At 42.5% G+C, this 19836-nt stretch overlaps 1 protein-coding gene across 1 annotated transcript in view; it reads right to left on the bottom strand.

The window, feature by feature from the left end:
- Nucleotides 1-1155: 1155 nt before the first annotated feature.
- KIAA0586 (KIAA0586 ortholog) overlaps nucleotides 1156-19836 on the bottom strand; it is a 114645-nt gene continuing 95964 nt past the window's right edge. Inside the window, exons 32-33 of the mRNA XM_065402626.1 lie at nucleotides 7452-7517; nucleotides 1156-1516 (exon numbers count right to left, since the gene is read on the bottom strand). Coding sequence (XP_065258698.1) covers nucleotides 1371-1516; nucleotides 7452-7517 — 212 coding nt within the window. The 3' untranslated portion in view covers nucleotides 1156-1370. The remainder of the gene's footprint in view (nucleotides 1517-7451; nucleotides 7518-19836) is intronic.

The raw sequence follows: 19836 nt of genomic DNA, 5'->3' as shown, positions 1-19836 counted from the left end.
TGCCTCAAAGTCACAGTGAGGTATATACAAACCACCAAAAAAAGGAAGGGATTGTTTCCTCGCCCCTTGAGAAGCTCCCTGATCCCCCTGGTGCCTTGAAAGAGCTGTGATATCCCAGACTTTCCAGGGATATCACATTGCAGGCACAGATAAAGAATGGAGCAAAGGCATAAAGAGTTTGCACTGAAATCCATGTGCTGATGTCTGTACTTGAAGTATTATGTGTCCAAATTATTTTATTTAGATTAGAAGCCCCCTTGGGCAAGGATCACAACTTCCTCTATATTTTGAACAGTACTGACCACACTGTTGTTGCTCAATAAACAAACTGAATAATCTCTCCAGAAGGTGATGGTGATATGTTTGCATATACGACTATTAATGGTAGCTGTTATTTTTAAAGGGAGAACACTGGATTTTTTTGAGGACCGTGACTAGTTAAGATGTTTCTTGTCATATAATTTGCATTTGTTTTATTTGTATTCTTTAATCTTTTAAAGATTTCCATACCATCTCTCATACAGTCACAGTTCAAGAATGAAAAACAACTCTAAAGAAACTTACATGCCAAAATATTGAAAAAAAATATAATAACTCTTGCAAGAAGAAATACATATAGTAAAACCACAAAGAAGGCAATTGTGTCTGTGTTGCCTTATTGTTTGTTAGGAGAGTTTTAGGAGTGAATCAAAACTGCTCAACATATTTAAGAACATAATCTTCTTTCAATACTTGGTTTTCAAATATATTTTACTTCCAAACTCCCCTTTTCAATAACTGAAAATCCATTCTGTTATGATGACCAGCTAACCAGCATATTCAACTTATGGCAGAGTCATTTATGTGTTCTTCCTCTCCAAAGCTGTGTTTCCTTTTTTGCTGTGTTGTGGTTTAGCCTGTTTCTTTCAAAAGAACTGTCAAGAAATCCCATTGATTTGTATAATTCTTCATAGAGATCAAAATAATTTCAAAGGCCTTTGAGACATACGATAGGCCCCAATCCTTTACCCATTGAAATCAATGGGAATTTTGCCAGGGAATTAAAGAGGTCTATAATACAGATCCCCTTCATACTCAAATACTCAACATATAAATGCATTTTCAAATAAATCAGAGTGAGGGCCATTTAATCCCAGTAATGCTGAAAAATTACATTCTTTTATTTTTGTTTAAAATACTTTATATATTCACAACAAAATAATTTTCTAGATTTACATTCCGATGAATACAAAATTACAAAAAACAGTAAGTAGAAAATAAACAGTACTGAGAGATTTCATGCCAAAAATATATGGATTATAACACTAGCTAGACAAAATACTTCCCTAGAAAATTTTCAGATATGTGACTGTTAATAAAAACCCCATGTTTTAAAATGTATCTGTTCCTGAAGAGTCTGAATCCCCATGTACCGTACTGATACTTTGCGACTGGTCATCTATATTCATGGAAGGCAGCATCACTGACATCTTCGCTGGAGAAGTCAGTGAACTTAAATGTGGTACAGTTTCCTCTCCTAAAATAAAAGGCAAAATAACGGTAATTACGGTTTTTTACAGTCCAAATATAACAATTTCAAACGTACTAAAGCTATCACCTTATTGCATCATCTTATGGATATAAGGATACATACTCTTATGTCAAGGATAGACATATGGCAAAACATAGGCTGGATGTGTTACACAGCCAGCTACATCTTTGTCTCATATTTCCCAGTGTGGTCTTAATTCAGCCACTACATTTCTTTATAAGGCACTCACACACATATAGAGATATATATATATATATATATATATATATATATATATATAGAGAGAGAGAGAGAGAGAGAGAGAGAGAGAGAGAGAGAGAGAGAGAGAGAGAGAGAGAGAGAGTGTGTGTGTGTGTGTGTGTGTGTAAGTAAAATATAAAAATCTGTATCTTATATAGTCACATGCCAAAAGACTTATGAAACAGTTAAAGTTGCGACACCCAGCATATCTGACAAAAATTTAAAAAAAGCAAGGAAACGAAAAGTTAAAATAACTAACAGTAGATACACTCTACTTCTTCTCCCACAGGGATACACTCTATCACTATCTCAAATACCCTACATTACAGACCAAACACTGCCTTAACTCTGCCCTTGTAGGGAAACCATCCTTCCAGCATCCCCTTCCCTGAGTGGATGAACAAGCCCTACGTTAGCCTCTTGTCATTCATCCCTCTTTTCTTCCATCCAGTGGAAGGTTCCAGCCAAAGAGTAAATGTAACAAGCAGTCTGACAGGAGGTGGCTTAGGTAAAAGAAGGCCTGGGGAACTCTACCAGCTGAGTGTGCCTCCACTATCTATGTCTACCTGGTAGGGTGGGACTCAAGTGTGAAGCAACAGCTTGAGTTTTCCTCTGTCGTGATCTCAACCCTCTCACCCCAGGAGGTGTAAATACCCCGGCAGAGTGAAATCCCAGGCAGCAGTCAAGCTGGCACTGTACAGCAGTGGGAGACCACTATGGGAAGCAAGCCCTTAAGAGTGTATAGCTGCACTTTGTGCTGAGCAGCAGGGAAAGCCTGCTGCAGTGCTGAAAAGCTGGAGAGGGAGAAAATACCTGCGCCCAGACACCAGAGGATGGGAGGGAAGAAAGTGTAGGCAAAATTGAGCTATGGGAAGAAAACAGGACGGGGCAGCAGAAGGTGGAGCCACGAACCAGTCTACAATGAGAGTGCTAACATGCAGTGGAAGCAGAACTGGACTCCAAAACAGCATGAGAATTAAACCACCCACTCTGGTACAGAGAGATTAAGGGGAGTGAGAGCCATTATCCCTCCAAAGGGAAGGATGCTGACAATTGGTGATGGGCCCCGTGAAGTATTCTCTCAGACATTCCTCCTGCCAGTGGGGGTGTGCAGAGTTGGGGAAGGATCCCTTGGAGCAAGCTCCCCAAGCCTCTTTTCAGGATGCGTAGCACACACAATTGTTGCACAGTCACCATGTGATGCTAAGTCTAAGCTTTCTTAGCTGGGTTCTTCCTGTTTTGGTCCCTCTTCTCAGAGTCACCCTTCTTCTTGTCTAACCTCATTAAGTAGGTGCTAGAGGGAAAGGAGGATCTGGATTCAAAACGTTAACTAGGCTCCATGCTTCCAGGAGAGGAGGCAAAAAATAAAATAAAATACTGAATGATTGGAAGATGGTCTCTCTGCCCTTAGATATCTTCTAGCTTTCACTGTTCTTTGGCACCATACCACTAACTGTTTGGGATCTTCCTCAGGATGGGAGATGGCGGCAATTAATGGCACACAATTCAGGACCTCAAATTAATCTCTTTCAGTATCAGTGAGAAAAACAGACAATATTACAGATTTAACTGTTGTCCATACTACAGCTCTCCCAAATAAACAGGACTTCGGGGGGGGGTGGGGGGGTGAGAAGAGAGAGAGAGAGATAGAATCCCCACAGTAGTAATTTTTAAAAGCTATTTCTGAACTCTATTTTTCTGTTAGTTTAAAATTAAAAATAAGGGATATGGGAAGTTCAAGATCATCTCCTCATCATTGTGGAAACAATGAAACAAGTGGCAAATTAATCTGATCAACATACTATGGAATGAGCCTCTAAAGTAAATTCTTTTAACACATATTTAGTCTTTAGAGTATATGAAGAAACCAGTTACTGAATAAATTCAATTTACATCTATCTGCTTTACAGCAACTGCAGCACAGATTTAAACGTGTGGACAAAGGCCTCCCATAAGTACCTCAGGTCATTAGTCAAAAGTTAAAATCTAGGGCAGGGAGGAACCACCCTCCTGCAGCCAATCAATACTGTCAAGCTACCATAAGCTTCATTACTTACATAGCATTTTGTGAACTCAATGTCACTTTGTAAAATAAAGGGTTTAGTAACAAAACCCAAACTTCCTAGAGGCAAGCTGAAAGTATCCTTGTTTTGGTGAGTGTGACAGTGAAATCCCTGGCGGAGTTTGTTTTTCTACTAACATGACACAGTACATTAGTGATCTTCCCTTGTTCTCCGACAGCCTCGGCAATTAGAACTCCATTCTCTCAATTCCACACATAAAATATTTGTCAGGCTTATCTGGCTTATCTATTATGACAACGCAGCAACACCCTGCTTTCACTTGAACGTGCCAAAACATACTTAAATTGCTAATTAAACTGACCAGTGATGGAATAAAAACCACTGCGAATATAAAATTTCATCTAGTGCTTTTCGGTCTACAGTGGCTGCCAACTTCCAAGGAGGTCAAACACATTTATGGCCAAACTCAGTAAATCCAATACAGGGAGCAATCTTTGCCAGCTAAACTTTTTGCACCTCAGGAAGGCTGGCCCCTGTAGAAGTAAGGCGGAGATACCACTATCCCTTTTTCAGAGTTGCCATTAAGTCAGCGAGTTACCTGGCTGCTATGGTGACACCCCCTTTCCAATCCAATTCACTCTTCAGGCACTGATGCCCCTTTACACCCACCCCCACCCTGAGACTTTGCACAAACAGCCTCATTCCCCTGCTGTCTTTCCTCTGCAAAGTACATCTGCCAAGGTTTATATTGGCATAAGCCCTAAGCAAACCTAACCCACAATGAGTACATGCAAGAAGTTGTACATCTTCTGAAGACTGTTTAAAAGGACACTTTTGGAAATGCTAAAAAGTTGCACACATCATATATATTATATATGAAGTTATTTTTCAGAAAGGGCTCACTTGATGCAACTAGGGGCTGCTTAAAAAAAAGAAACTGGTTATGAAAAATGGGAAGTAAAAAAAGTGTGACTGTTCAGTTGGACAGAAACTAAGCTAGTATGGACTTAAAATGTGAAAGTGTGATGCCTAAGGAAACTTTGTAAATCATCCATAAACACTAAAGCAAACCTTTGTATACTCTACCTATATTATATGTAGTTTGATGCTTTCAAAGCTTGACTTTGTTAATAATTTCCACAGTCATGCCACTATTCCATGATGTCATTGTTTCAACAGCTGTTTTCAGGTTTGTTAAAAAAGAATATTCCCTGATGCCAGGGGTTTGCAATAACTTCATCTAACCTGCCAAGTGTTTGAAGCTGGGGTGCTGAAAGACCGTACCAGTCTAAGTTCTTCCTAACATATGCTGTAATATGTTTTGCAGACATACTAGAGTCCAATTTTGTGTTTGATATAAAACGCGTAATGTACATACAGAAACCAATAGAATAATACATTCTAATTGGTCCACAGAAATATTCTCAGCTATTTCACTATCTTCTATTTATTTTTTTAAAGATCCATTTAAAATGTGCCATGTGTAAAGAACAATGATTTATTTTCGAGACATAATGTTTTCTACCGTATACATTAGACATGTGCAGAAAATGTTTTATCTATACTTTCAACATTTTAAATATGAAGGTTTATGGATATCCTGTTTCAGGAAAGTTTGAGATCTTGCTTCATGACTGCAAGTTTCCAAAGCTGTTGGTATTCTAAGTCTATGTTGGCCTAAAGCACAACTATTAAGTTACCCTCGTCTGTGTTTTATTATTGTCAACTCTTTCTAAATCTGACCTCTAATGTGCCTGGTGCATACATTATATAAGCAACTCATATGCATGTGCACACACAAACCACACCTATATGTAAATACACACACACAGAGCACATATGCTTGTGTGCTTATATATCTGCAAATACATACAACATACACACTTGCTAAGAGCTATATCTGCCTTTTGGCTGGATCTAGTTATCAGTATTTGTGCCTGCATAAAACCTTTGGCAAGCTCCTATTTTAATGATGTGGCATTTTGTTTTATTATTTTATCAGAACAGCTTATGATCAATAAATAGAGGCTTTCATCTTAAACATCCTTCATTCATAAATATGCAACTCGTAGTGGAGTATAGTATATAAAAATTGAATGGAGAATTTCACTATTCCATAAAAACACAGTAAATCAGGTAACTAAGCATTATTCTTATCACAAGTTCAGCAGCTTTTGCCTGTTTAGAAGATCTGGAAGTCTCTATTTAGTTTTATAAACACCTACTTAAACATATTTAGAGACATTTTCCATGTTAAAACCCAAGAAGAAGAACCGGTGTCCTTCATTTCTCCAGTCATCATCACCATCTCATAGAATACATTAACATAATTTTTGGAAATTGATACTGTTAACATCCATGTAAGAGCCTTTGATTGGCTGAAATTCAATAACAATGACTGACAACATTTTGGTGACCCTGTGACGGAAAGGTCAGTTTTCAGATTTGGGAGTTTTTTTCCTTGTACTCAGCAGTCTATAACAAATTAATGTTCAGTACTAAATTTCAAGATTCTAACTCAACGGGACATGAAAATTATCTATTTCAATCCATGGCCGGTCATAAAAAAATTTCTGTGTGAAATGTATTTGCACATACACACTTCGTATACAGCATACTGTGCATCAGGAACTTGTGCCAATTCGAGCAGGAATCAAACAGACTGGAGAGAGGTTTGGTTACTAACACCATATGTCAACATTAGGAACAAAGAAAAAAATGTTTAAATCATTTTTTTCTATTTGGCAAAAGAAAAAACTAAACAAATCTGATTTTTTTAAGCCAAATAAAAACGTATGCTTTATCCTTTTAGTCCCGTGCTGTTCTTCCAGGGACAGTTAGTAAGACTGGTATTTTAAATCAAGAATTCTCTTAAATGAGAAACCCAACCAGGGTCTCAATCCTGCGAGTGGATCTCTAAAAGTGGACCCCTGTGGCAACCTGCAATATATAGGGGTCGACTCATGGAACAGTTTGAAGGACTGGGGTACAAATTACTACCATACAGATACAAAAACTATTTCTATCACTCCCTTCATATTTGTTGCAAAACCTTCCACCCAACCACTCATCCACCGAAGCTTGGATGCTTGCTTTACAAATGTATAATTTAATGCAAAAGTAAAACAGCTAAGTCCTAGAGTAAACTTTCAGGCATCTATAAAAACAACTCCAATGCAGTACCTCTTGTTCCCTTAATAGCAATAGTTCATATGAATGACTTGTTTCTTCGTATGCCAGATTCCAGCTGCTTCACTTTGTTTAATACTGACTTCAAAGTTTAAACACTGTCCTGTCTCAACAAATAACATCCCTCATGTGGCATTATCAAGTGCTATTCCCAGTGCTCTGAATACAACACCTGCGGCTCTTTAATTCAACATGTTATAAACCTCCTAAAGGGAAGTAACTTTTTAAAACCTTTTGCTTTTGGTTTCCCCTCATCTCCTCTTTGCCTTTTTTTTGTTTGTTTGTTTTGTGCACAACAAAGCTTTACATCTGGGTTATATTTGCAAAGACCTTTAACAAGAATAGAGAGCATGTATGTTGTTAGGTTCTTTTAGGATAGTGACTGTTAAGAAAAAGAAAGCCAAATGAACTCAAAGAATGTGACTTAATAGCTATAGATAGCAAAACACTTCACCTGTGGCTCTTACCTTTAAGTAACAATGTGAGGTACATATTGGGCTCAATATGTGTCCGATCCATGTCTCCCTGGGAATCTGTGTTGTAAAAGCACTCATTTTAATATAGAATCATAGAATCATAGACTATCAAGGTTGGAAGGGACCTCAGGAGGTCATCTAGTCCAGCCCCCTGCTCAAAGCGGGACCAATCCCCAACCCCAATCCCCAATATCTGGTAGAAGTGAAGAGTTACCAAGTATGGAAACACAAGAAGGATTCTATTCCATAAAATCAAAACTTATCCCAGATTTGCTGGACTAAACTATAAGATGGGAAACAGTCTCATCTTGATCCAAGCAGTTTGCATGCAAAATTGAAAAGAGAACATATCCTACAGTGGTTAGTCACTTATGTGGCTAATTATAAGTAGCAATATTTTCAATTTAGCTGTATGTCTATCTGTACTTCCATATACTGACTACATAATTCAATGCTCCTGGAATGTTATCACTTATAGAGTTGGAACCATAGTGTAGAAGAGAAGAATGAATCATATGGTCTCAAGATGCTACACTTATATAGTATAGGATATAGAATACGATATTCTAATCCCTACATCCAGTAATGACAATGAAATGCACAAACAGAGTGGTTATCAACAGTTTCTCAAATAATTCCATCATACCAAATGAAGTTACTCTCCATTGTTTGAGAAGAATATTTTTTAATAAACATCACATGTAAAAAAGGAAAGCAAGCTATGGGGCCTAATCTTGCAGTCTTTATTCAGGATGAACTCTTGCTGATTTAGATGGGAATTCCCCCTGAATGATGACAGGAGTGGAACCTAGATTATAGAATCATAGAAGATTAGGGTTGGAAGAGACCTCAGGAGGTCACCTAGTCCAACCCCTGCTCAAAGCAGGACCAACCCCAACTAAATCATCCCAGCCAGGGCTTTGTCAAGCCGGGCCTTAAAAACCTCGAAGGATGGAGATTCCACCACCTCCCGAGGTAACCCATTCCAGTGCTTCACCATCCTCCTAGTGAAATAGATTTTCCTAATATCCAATCTAGACCTCCCCCACTGCAACTTGAGACCATTAATTCCTTGTTCTGTCATCTGCCATCCACTGAGAACAGCCTAGCTCCATCCTCTTTTGAACCCCCCTTCAGGTAGTTGAAGGCTGCTATCAAATCCCGCCCTCACTCTTCTCTTCTGCAGACTAAATAAGCCCATTTCCCTCAGCCTCTCCTCATAAGTCATGTGTCCCAGCCCTCTAATCATTTTCGTTGCCCTCCGCTGGACTCTCTCTCCAATTTGTCCACATCCTTTCTGTAGTCCAGGGCCCAGAACTGGATGCAATACTCCAAATGTGGCCTCACCAGTGCCGAATAGAGGGAAATAATCACTTCCTTCGATCTGCTGGCAATGCTCCTGCTAATGCAGCCCAATATGCCATTAGCCTTCTTGGCAAAAAGGGCACACTGTTGACTCATATCCAGCTTCTCGTCCAAGGTAATCCCCAGGTCCTTTTCTGCAGAACTGCCGCTTAGCCAGTCGGTCCCCTGTCTGTAGCTGTGCATGGGATTCTTCAATCCTAAGTGCAGGACTCTTGTCAGATTTCTTTTGACCCAATCCTCCAATTTGTCTAGGTCACTCAGGATCCTATCCCTACCCTCCAGTGTATCTACCTCTCCGTCCAGCTTAGTGTGATCCGCGAACTTGCTGAGGGTGCAATCTATCCCATCATCCAGATCATTAATGAAGATGTTGAACAAAACCAGCCCCACAACCGACCCCTGGGGCACTCCGCTTGATACCGGCTGCCAACTAGACATCAAGCCATTGATCACTACTCACTGAGCCCAATGATCTAGCCAGCTTTCTATCTACCTTACAGTCCATTCATCCAGCCCATACTTCTTTAACTTACTGGCAAGAATACTGTGGGACACCGTATCAAAAGCTTTGCTAAAGTCAAGGTATATCACGTCCACTGCTTTCCCCATATCCACAGAGCTTTGGAATTTACATTAAAAATATATACATTTATCAGACATCTGTGATACAATGAAGAATTTAATGGGATCAAATTATCTCTTCCTGATTCCTACTGTTCTTCCTTCCTGATTATTTCACACTGCTGGAGGTGAGGCCAGGACTTCCATATACCTATGCTGTTTGGGGCAGGGACTGTCTTTTCAGTGTGTGTGTGCGCGCGCACATTTGAGAGGGGCTCTAATCTTGACAGGGACTTCTAGCTCCTACTGGAATACAAACAATAAAAACACCACAACTAGGGCAAGTTGCTCTGCAAATGCTCACACTTCTATTTTCATGACTGAAAAACTTGTGCAAAACTTGGCTGCTTTCGTTATAAACCCAGAAGTCCTTCAGCAAACTTGGGCCAAGCTTCTAGTGAGCCTGGCCTGAGTTACAATTGAAAGGGAGGAATTTATGGTTAAAACAGTCAGTTGTTTTGCACAAATAGTCCTCTGCAGGGATTTGAACCTGTGACCTCTGGATCTAAAAGTATGAGCCTCTACTGGTTGAGCAAAGAACCCAGACTCCTTAGTTCAAAGGCTGTAGCAACTAATAAACCTCCATAAGCAGACTGGATGGGCTACAAAGTACACTGTGTAAGCATGAGTTACAAGTGGTTTTGACCTAAACTTGGAAGCTTCAGTCTCACTTGGTGTAACCTACCCTTTGTTTTCCTTTCATTTTTCTTTCATATTTTTTGGTGTAAACTGTAGTTGAAATGCGAACTATAAATATTTGTAAACAGATAAAAGTTTCAGATCCCAAGTCAGTAACAGAAAGGGAGGCAATAGCTTACAAGCTAACAATTTCTAAGGCAAAATATTTAAAAATGAGTTCTTCCTTCATTGAAACAAGTCTGAGTTCAAGGTTCAGTGGTTTTTCCCAAACAGTTGATGTTCCTACTAATGACAAACAATGCTGAAAGGAACAACAAAGAAAGAAAAAGAAACATTCTTCAAAATCAGAAATAATATAGGGTAAAAGATCAGTAGAGAAGGACAATTAGAAAGTAGCCCCAGAAGCAAATAATACTATTGCATCTAGAAATGAAAATGGAGAATTTGATATACAAATATTTCATTTCTGTGACTAACATCTCTACTAGTCCTTTAAACGTGGGTTGCCTTGCTCTGTAGTGGATGTAGAGGGAATTGAACTCTTTGCCTAGTAACCCATCTGGCTTGGCCTCACCCCTTTCTGCTGGTCTCAGAAAAGTTCTTCCAATGATTTATAAAGACCTTATCAAATAAAAGTCAGTGCAGTTCATCTTGAACTTCCCTCACATACAAAAGAAAAAAGACGGCTACCTTTCATAACTGTTGTTCTTCAAGATGTTCTTCAAGATGTGTTGTTCATGTCCATTCCATTGTAGGTGTGGTGTGCTCGCCACATGCACCAGTGCCGGGAGTTTTTCCCCACTTCTGGAAGAGCGTCCTGACAACATCCGAGTGGAGGGACCACAACTAGCATGTTCCGGACACCGGGGAGGTGTGAGGGTTCTAGCGTGGATTGCATGTTGGATGCAGAAGTCCCACGGGTGACCATATCCCCTGCGTTCGCAGTGTACTGAGATGCGTTCCCCATCTGAGGTCAAGACGCATCCGATATCAGGGAGACCATGGGCTCACAAATGGCACACCTTCCAACACTAGCGCCGGGTCAGATCACCATTGCAGGAAAGTAAGTACCTATGGCATGATTGTGAGGCGCTTGTCCAGGTGATACCTGGCTGGGGAGTAGACCAACGCCAGTCACATCTGGAGGGGGCGTAGTCTGAGTCTCGCGTGCCGAACTACATATGTGCATGCAGCCATGTGCCCCAATAATTTGAGGCACACCCGGGCAGTGGTGATCAGGTGGGCCGTGACTTTGGCAATCAGATCTGACATTGCCCTGAACCTGGCCTCTGGCACGTAGGCTCTGGCAGAGTCTAGGACCGCTCCAATAAACTATTCTTTGAACCGGAACCAATGTTGATTTTTGTTCATTTATCAACAGGCCTAGAGCTTGACAAGTGGCTTGCAACATCTCGACGCTGCATTGAACCTGTACCTTGAAACAGGCCTTAATGAGCCAGTCATTGAGGTATGGACAAATCTGGATACCCCGACGTCTGAGGTAGGCCGCCACCACCGACATGCACTTTGTAAACACCCTTGGTGCTGTCACTAGGCCAAAGGGGAGCACTGCAAATTGCTAGTGGGTGGTCCCAACTACGAAACATAGGAACCTTCTGTGTCTGTGAAAGATCGATATGTGAAAGTAAGCATCTTTCAGGTTGAGGGCAGCGTACCAGTCTCCCGGATCCAGGGAAGGAATGATGGAGGCCAGGGAGACAATGCAGAATTTCAACTTCTTAAGATACTTGTTGAGGCTCCACAGGTCGAGAATGGGCTGTAGCCCCTCCTTGGCCTTTGGGATAAAAAATAACATGAGTAAAATCCTTTCCCCCTCAAGTGCAGAGGGACTTCCTCCACAGCTCCCACTCGCAGAAGGCCCTGCACCGCCTGAGGGAGCAGATGCTTGTGAGAAGGGTCCCTGAAGAGGGTTGGGGGGGGGGTCGGATGGAGGAGTAGAAATAAACTGGAGGGTGTACCCCCCTGCTATTGTGCTGAGGACCCACTGGTCCAATGTTATAGGAGCCCTGGCAGGGAGGAAGAGAGACAGACGGTTGGAGAAAAGCAGTGGTGCTGGATCCAGGACACAGGCTTGAGTGCACCCTCAAAATACTGCTTATTACCCTGCTGACTGCGGGCAGAGCTCGAGGGAGCTGAGGGTGCCAGCTGTTGGCCTTGCCAGCACTTGTAGCTCCTACCCTTTCTGTGGAAGGGCTCTGTCCGGGATTGGTTCCAGAACCTGTGGGAGTGCGGAGGTTTGAACCGCTTTTTCATGGAAGCTGGTGTGTAGAGGCCCAGCGAGCGCAAGGTAGCCCTAGAGTCTTTCAGGCCATGTAACTTGCTCTCTGTTTGTTCCATGAACAGCGCCAGGCCGTCAAAAGGGAGGTCCTGGATGGATTGCTGAACCTCCACTGACAGGCCCGACAACTGCAGCCAAGACGCACGCCTCATGGAAATGGCCAAAGCCATGGTCCGGGCCGCGGAGTCCGCCACATCTGAGGCCGCTTGGAGGGCTGCCCTGGCCACAGCTCTGCCCTCATCCAGAATAGCCAGGAACTCCTTCCTGGACTCCTCTGCAGCGAGTCTGCAAACTTGGCCATGGACTGCCAAATGTTAAAGTCGTAGCGGACAAGTAGGGCCTGATGGTTGGCCACTCTTAACTGGAGGCTGGCCATCAAATAAATTTTTCTGCCAAAGAGATCAAGCCTCTTCGCCTCCTTATTCTTAGGGGGTCAATCCTGGTTGGCCCTGACTACCATGCTCATTGGCCGCCAATACCACCAGTGAGCTAAGAGCAGGGTGTGTATATAGGTACTCAAATCCTTTAGCAGTGACGATATACTTTCTCTCCGCTCTCTTGGAAATGGGGAGCAGGGAGTTTGCCACAAGGCTTTGCTCAGCTTTACCACTCCCTCATGGACTGGCAATGCCACCCTGGAGGGGGCTGCGGAGTCGGAGGGTTCTGCCAACTCCTCGGACTCTAACCCCAGGTTCGAAGCCACCCTCTTAAGAAACTCCTGGTGTGCTTTTATATCATCCTGGGGGACCATGTGGTAAGGTCCTGCTATCGCCTCATTAGGCGAAGAGGATGAGGAGGCAGGTAATGGCAGGTCTGCCACCGCTGTGGCCTCCACCAGGGGAGCCCAGCTGGGGCTGACTGACCCTGGGGACTTTGGTCTGACTCTACTTCTGAGTCTGGGGGTGGTCAGGAGACGGTTGCCGACTGCTTCTCAGACGCCCCTGAGCCTGATATTGTGATGGTTGGGGAAACCCCCAGGGGTTCCATAGCTGCCAGGGAGCCAGCCATTGACCTTGGCGACCTGTGGGCACTGGTGGTCCTGATGGGAATGTCAGCGACAACGGTGGGTGGCCCTGTCCTGCCAGTAGATCTTCCTCCTCACTCTCTGAGCCTGAGGGAGAGACGTCTTGGGGACCAGGACGGTGCTGATGCCGCCTGTCTACCCTGATCCTGGCGGCTCTCTCCATGGTTCTCCATGTACCAGGAAGACTGTTCCCAGTGCTGCGCTTCCGGTGACCGGCGTCATGTAGTCGTTCGGTGGATCAGCGACGGTACCTCAGCAATTGACGCCTTGCGCTTTGAGAGCTGTGCTGTTCCGTGGATCGGGAGGATCGACATTCTGGCACAGGGGATTGACGCCTTGCCCATGGGGATCCGTATCAGTGAAGCAGCGACGGGACTCTGGGGACCAGTATCTGGACTCTCCGGAGCAGTGCCGCGAGCTTGGAGATCAATCCCGCCACTCCGGGGACTGGTGGCCCGCCTCCACAGGTCTGCGCCAGACAGCCAGCGAACAACGCCGGATCCCGGGGAACACGGTCTAGAGTCCAGGGAATGACGCGGGAACTCTGACAGGTGAGTTGGTGGCACTGTTCTGGTGAGCGCTGGCGGGGCACACTCCCTGTGTCGGGGAGCGGTGCCGCACCGCTGGGGACTGCTGGAGAGGTCCCAAAGTGGGTTTACCACTCGAATGGGGCACCTCACTGGCCGGCACCGGAAGGGACAATATGTCCTTAGTGTGGTGTGGTGTGGACGGCACTGCCAGGTGCTGAGTGCCTCTACCGCTTCCCGGGGTGGTGGCTGGGTCATGAAGAAAGCTCAACAGGTGCTGAATCCTGGCTACCGTCCGGAGGGGGAAAAGTTACCCTGTGCCAGTCTTTGCTCTCCTCTGGCTCTCTCCTTCCCTTTAAGGGACGTAGGGGAACGCACTCTCCTGGCCCTTTTCTGCTTTTTAGCCAGTACCGTGAATGGGGATCAGCACCAGTCGGAGGCCAGTGCCGGCAGCACGCTCCGCACCGAGGCTGCAGTGCTTGGAGCGGAGTCCGATCTAGCCAGCTCAGGGGCCGGTGTGAGGGCCAACTCCATAAATAGCGCTCTTAGTTGAATGTCCCGCTCTTTTTTGGTTCGGGGCTTGAAAATCTTACAAATGAGACACTCGTCGCTCACATGGGTCTCTGCAAACACTTAAGATGGCTTTGATGGGGATCACTGACTGGTATAGGTTTTTGCAGCGGTCGCAAGGTTTAAAGCCCAGCGACGGGGGCATGCCCCATCCCTAGGCTAAGTCCCGCAAGGAACTAACTATTTCTAACTTATTCACTAGGGGAACTAATACACTAGTCAAACTTTCCAAGAACTATATACAAGGGAATTCTCAACTAGGCACAGTTGAGAAGGAAAGCTTGCCAAGGCAAGGAGATGTTCCAGCACTGTCACTGGTGGTAAAAAGGAACTGAGGGAGGGGGGAGCTGGCGGCGCCCCTTATAATGGTGCATACATGTGCCACTCCAGAGGGTGCCAGAGCCGGTCCCCAACGGATACCACTGAGAAAAAAAACTGCTGAGCACACACACCTACAATGGAATGGACATGAGCAAGCACTTGTAGAAGAACGTGTAATCTGTCCCCTGAAGTGGGCGGAAATGAACAAGGTCTCGCAAACAGAGCATCTCTTCATTTTGAGTGGGGTTTCCCTCCTGTCTCTGTTATTTTCCCGGGAGGCAAAAGAAGGGAGGACTACAAGGAAATGTCCTAATGAAGCTTCACACACTAGGTGCTACCTCAATGTACAAATAAATAAGCAGAAGAAACAGAAAAAAGGAGACTTGGCTCACACCTGTCGGGAGGAAAAATTTGGCTTCGAATATCTGAAAAGAGCTACTAAAAATATTAGTTACTTCAAATATATGAAAAATAGCAGGTGAAGTTACTACTTATGCTGTCTGGTTCTACTAAAAGAGGCAGGTGTCAACCAGGAGGAGCATGGCCAGTTGGACAGTAACTGTCTGGCTCCACTACAGACAGACAACTTTTATAAAGAGCTTGTGGAGTTATAAGAATCAGAAAAATGTTAGTCAAGAAATGGCAAAACTTTACTGTCATGAACTTTGAGGGATGCTTAATATTAGTGTCCCTCTGGATTTTTTTTTAATTCAGCAAAAATAATTTTTAAAAAATATTTCCCCTACCTAGATCTTTTTCTACAAAGTTTGACAGTTAGGTTAAGGGGAAATTGATATTAAAGTATGTTATAAAAATATCTGTAATGTTTAGTTCCAATGGCTACTTCTGATACTGTTTTGGGGTCTTAAGCACACATTTAATGTCAGACTTTAGGGGGAAAGCAGCAAGTATTAAACATGCATACATCCAGATTATTAGTTGTGGGAATTACCACTCAACACCAGTATTATAGAAATTGGTCAGCACATCCCTGCTTATGCAGACATGCACATTCACTATAACATAGCAGTAGTGCTGGCACCAGAGACTTCCTGTCTTTACATATTCATTGTAATAATACTCCGTCCAGTGTATCTAAATCCTGACAATGCCTGAGGTTAGAGCACTGGTATTTTAATAATGAGGTAGCAGGTAGAATCTCATGGTCAAACATATTTTTAAGCTTTAACAGTTGCTTATTTTTGTTTTTTCATTTCTGAGAGTATCAGGAGAATAATTAAAACTGAACTGACAAATCAAAGTGTTTCAAATGCATTCAGACTCTTGCAGTTCACACATTTAACATAAAAACTAGCACCAATGAAGTGTCTGAAGAAATAAAGGAATTCTCGCAATAAAAGCTATATAGTGCAGTGGGTTAATGTGTTGTCCTTTGCCTTCTAAGAACTTTTGCTCAATCTAGCCTGGCTTGCGTAGTGAAAATTATCTGTAGTTTGGTGGCTCCTGCACTGGCTTTAGCACACAACTGTCCATATTACTAAGCCACCACACAATTCACTGTGACTGGAAGCATCTGCTTATGAAACAGGTTCACTGTGTTGCAGGTCAAGACTGAATATGTATGTGTAGAACTCCGTGGGAAGCATGCACTCACCCGCTTACGAAATGTCATGCGTCATCCAGCACTATTAATCCCTCACTTTCATTAGGACTCAAACATTCTCCTATGAATTTAGGAGGGCAAGATTCTGGGAGCGAGCGTAATAGAGCATAAGCCAGCCTCTTAATAATATTTAAAGACACTGGGTGAACTCGTGGTCTCACCAAAGTCAATGGCAAAACTCTCACTGACTTAAACTGGGCCAGGATTTCACCTATTGTTTTTCTGAAGGTTGGCGTTTAACGTGCTAGAAGTGTTATCTTAATTGAGTGGCAAAAATCATTCAAAAATACTTTCTTTTACTCTATAATTTTTCAGTTGATGGATGCCACATATCCTCTAGTCAGAACCAGTCTTATGCAGAAAGGCACTAATGCTTCAAAGTTGTTGGCGGCTCATGTTCCAATGAAAGCATTATAATACTGGCATCAATAAGAAGTTTAAGGAATAAATTTGGAAGCAAAGCACAAAGTGAACCATTTCACAATGAATGCACAAAATCTAAACAGGTGTCTCAACTGAGAGGAGGTAAGGATTTGGGGGGCATGGAGACGACACTACCCACTGACCCTTAAATATGATCCACATCCAGGTTAGTATGGAGGCTTGTGCATTGGGAAGCTTGCACTCCAGCTGTCCAAGCCGTAACTTCAGTCACCAGGGCCGTCTGATAGTTACTTTTCACACGTAACTAACTTCGTAAAACAAACCGAAAAAAATCCAAATGTGTATCAGATGCACTAAAAATAAGATTCTGTATATTAATTAACATAAGTTTCTGTAAATGGCCAGAGACCGAGTACCAACATTTTTAATACTCGAATACCCACATAATCCATGTATTGTTTTTAAATACTTTACGTTGACTCTTCCAAAATTCTAAAAATTTCCATGTGGAAATATTTTGTCAAGAATCAGATTAAAGTATTTCAACTACAAATACTCACCATTTTAAAATATCCATATTTGCAATGTAATTACATAATTTTAATGCATACACTACTCCAAGACAGTACACTTATCTGAAATACTGAGTAAATGTTTTTCTCTGAAAAAAGCAAACAACTAGATCTTGAACAAAAAGACCCATTAGGTCACCATTTTGCTGAGAACTGTAGTTTCATTTCATTTGAGTGCTATATTCTTTGATAAATATTCCCAGAACAAACACTTCTAATTCTAAAGTTGACGAACTCTTGCCAAAATGATCGCCTTTAAGAACATTTGTTAGATAGCAGACCATAGTGGTTAAAAGCCTGTGGGCTTGTCTACACAGCCCTGTATTTCAGACTGCAAGGGTGAGAACTGCAGCAGGCACTAGCATGCAGTGCTCTAACTGCCCAGTGTAGATGCTGCTGGTGCGAACTACAAGGTACCTAGTTTGTGTTAACTTAGTCCTGCTGCTGAAAAGAGAACTACGTTAACAATTACTAAGCATCTTATAATTTGCACCAGCAGCATCTACATGGGGCAGTTAGAGTGCAACAATTCGGTGCACTTTGCAGTTCACACCCCATAGTACGTACTACGGCGCAACACAGACATCAACTCTGTGTGTGCACATTCCAACCAGACATCAGTTAACTTAAAAAAAAAAAATTTGCAATTAGCAAGTCTAGGATATTTTAAAGAGGCGACTCCATATTTCTGTTTATCACGTTTGAAAACCCACTGCAGGAGCCTTTACTAGTAGAAAAATGTGAACCATCTATTTATAGGCCAACTGTAGCGCAGGCATTTGCAATGTAAGCTTCCTTCTGCTGCTCTGCCAAAGATCCCCTAAAGCTTTGATTTGAAGAAATCACCTAATGGAAAGACAGGAGGTAATCCTGCCTTTACAGCATCTTAGACAGTAGCCTAGGACCAGAGGCACAGAAAGGTTTGCTGGCAAATCTGCCATCCTTATCTTGTATAATTTGAGAGCTTTGCAAAATGTAAAACTTTACTATGTATGCCAGAAAATGGCAAACACTCCCCTCTGCAAAATATTCACAGCCAGTCTGAAGAGAAGGGAGGAAAATGGCTAGCAAAAATTCTCATTAGTAGAAAATTGACTAATAGCCATAGAATTTAATAATTTAGAAACTGTATAAATCTACTGTTGCTTAAATACATCACTTGATACCACAACCTCACCTGGAGTTCTTCTACCTTTTACTACACTGAAGTATCTCTTTAAACTTCCTCTTACATATATTTCCCCAACTAAAATCTATGCCCATGTCTCCAAGTCTTCTAGCTGCTATGAGAGGCAACACTGTGAAATGGACATGACTTGACAGTTTCACTACTAGGCCAGGTCTACACTACCGCGGTAGTTCGACAGCTGGCAATCGAAGTTCCGGGTTCGATTTATCGCGTCTGGTCTGGACGCGATAAATCGATCCCGGAAGCGCTCGCCGTCGACTGCGGTACTCCAGCTCGGCGAGAGGAGTACCGCGGAGTCGACGGGGAGCCTGCCTGCCGCGTGTGGACCGCGTCTGAACCGCGGTAAGTTCGAACTAAGGTATGTCGACTTCAGCTACGTTATTCACGTAGCTGAAGTTGCGTACCTTAGTTCGAATTTGGGGGTTAGTGTAGACCAGGCCTTAGTCTCAGATTTCTGAATAGCAGAGGCGAAACTGACAAGACTTGCTAATATCAGTAGCTACTCTGTGAAAAACTGTGAGCAGCAAAGCTGTCTGGCTACATACTCAGGAAGACAACACTGCATTGATTTATACTCTGTTCTTATTTGGGATATTGTCCTTGAAGGCTAAAGGCACTTTTTTTTTTTTTGAAAGCTTAAATTCTGGTGAAATTGGTGGCTTAAGCTCACTAAGGAAAACTGTGAGAGTGGATTTTTCAAGCCCTGCATATTTGGTGGCGATATAATATACACTTCAATGCTTTAAAATGATGCTGACTCCAACAGTCTCATTTCATGTATGCCAGCAAGTAGTAGCACCAAAGACCAAAGACAAAAATATTATCTAGAAAGCTACAGTTGGAATATCCCTAAAATTCAAAAGAACTTGCACAATATAGCAAACATCCACAAAAATGGCAGCTATGGCCCTGACCCTGCAAACATTTTATATTTAACTTTACGCAGTGAGTAATCAGAGAATTGAGATCTAATTTAGTTATACTAGTGTGTCATCTGCTTACCATACAACATGCAACCTAAATTGTTAAGTGGCACAAAACAAGGAATAGTTTTAAGTTAGGCAAAATAAGACATTTCCATTTTGTTTCTAAAAAAAGAATTATATGTCATTGATAGAGATGTGCTTACATTACTAGGTTTTAAAACATCTTCTGGAATCAATTTTCTTTCTCTCTCTCTCTCTCTCTATATATATTATATTTACACACACACACTTTTCATAACTTAGATTCAGATAATC

The sequence above is a fragment of the Emys orbicularis genome, chromosome 4 (assembly GCF_028017835.1).
Source record: "Emys orbicularis isolate rEmyOrb1 chromosome 4, rEmyOrb1.hap1, whole genome shotgun sequence".
NCBI classification, from domain to species: Eukaryota; Metazoa; Chordata; order Testudines; family Emydidae; genus Emys; species Emys orbicularis.
Note: the sequence above shows the minus strand (reverse complement) of the source record. Positions and strands in the feature narration are given on the sequence as shown.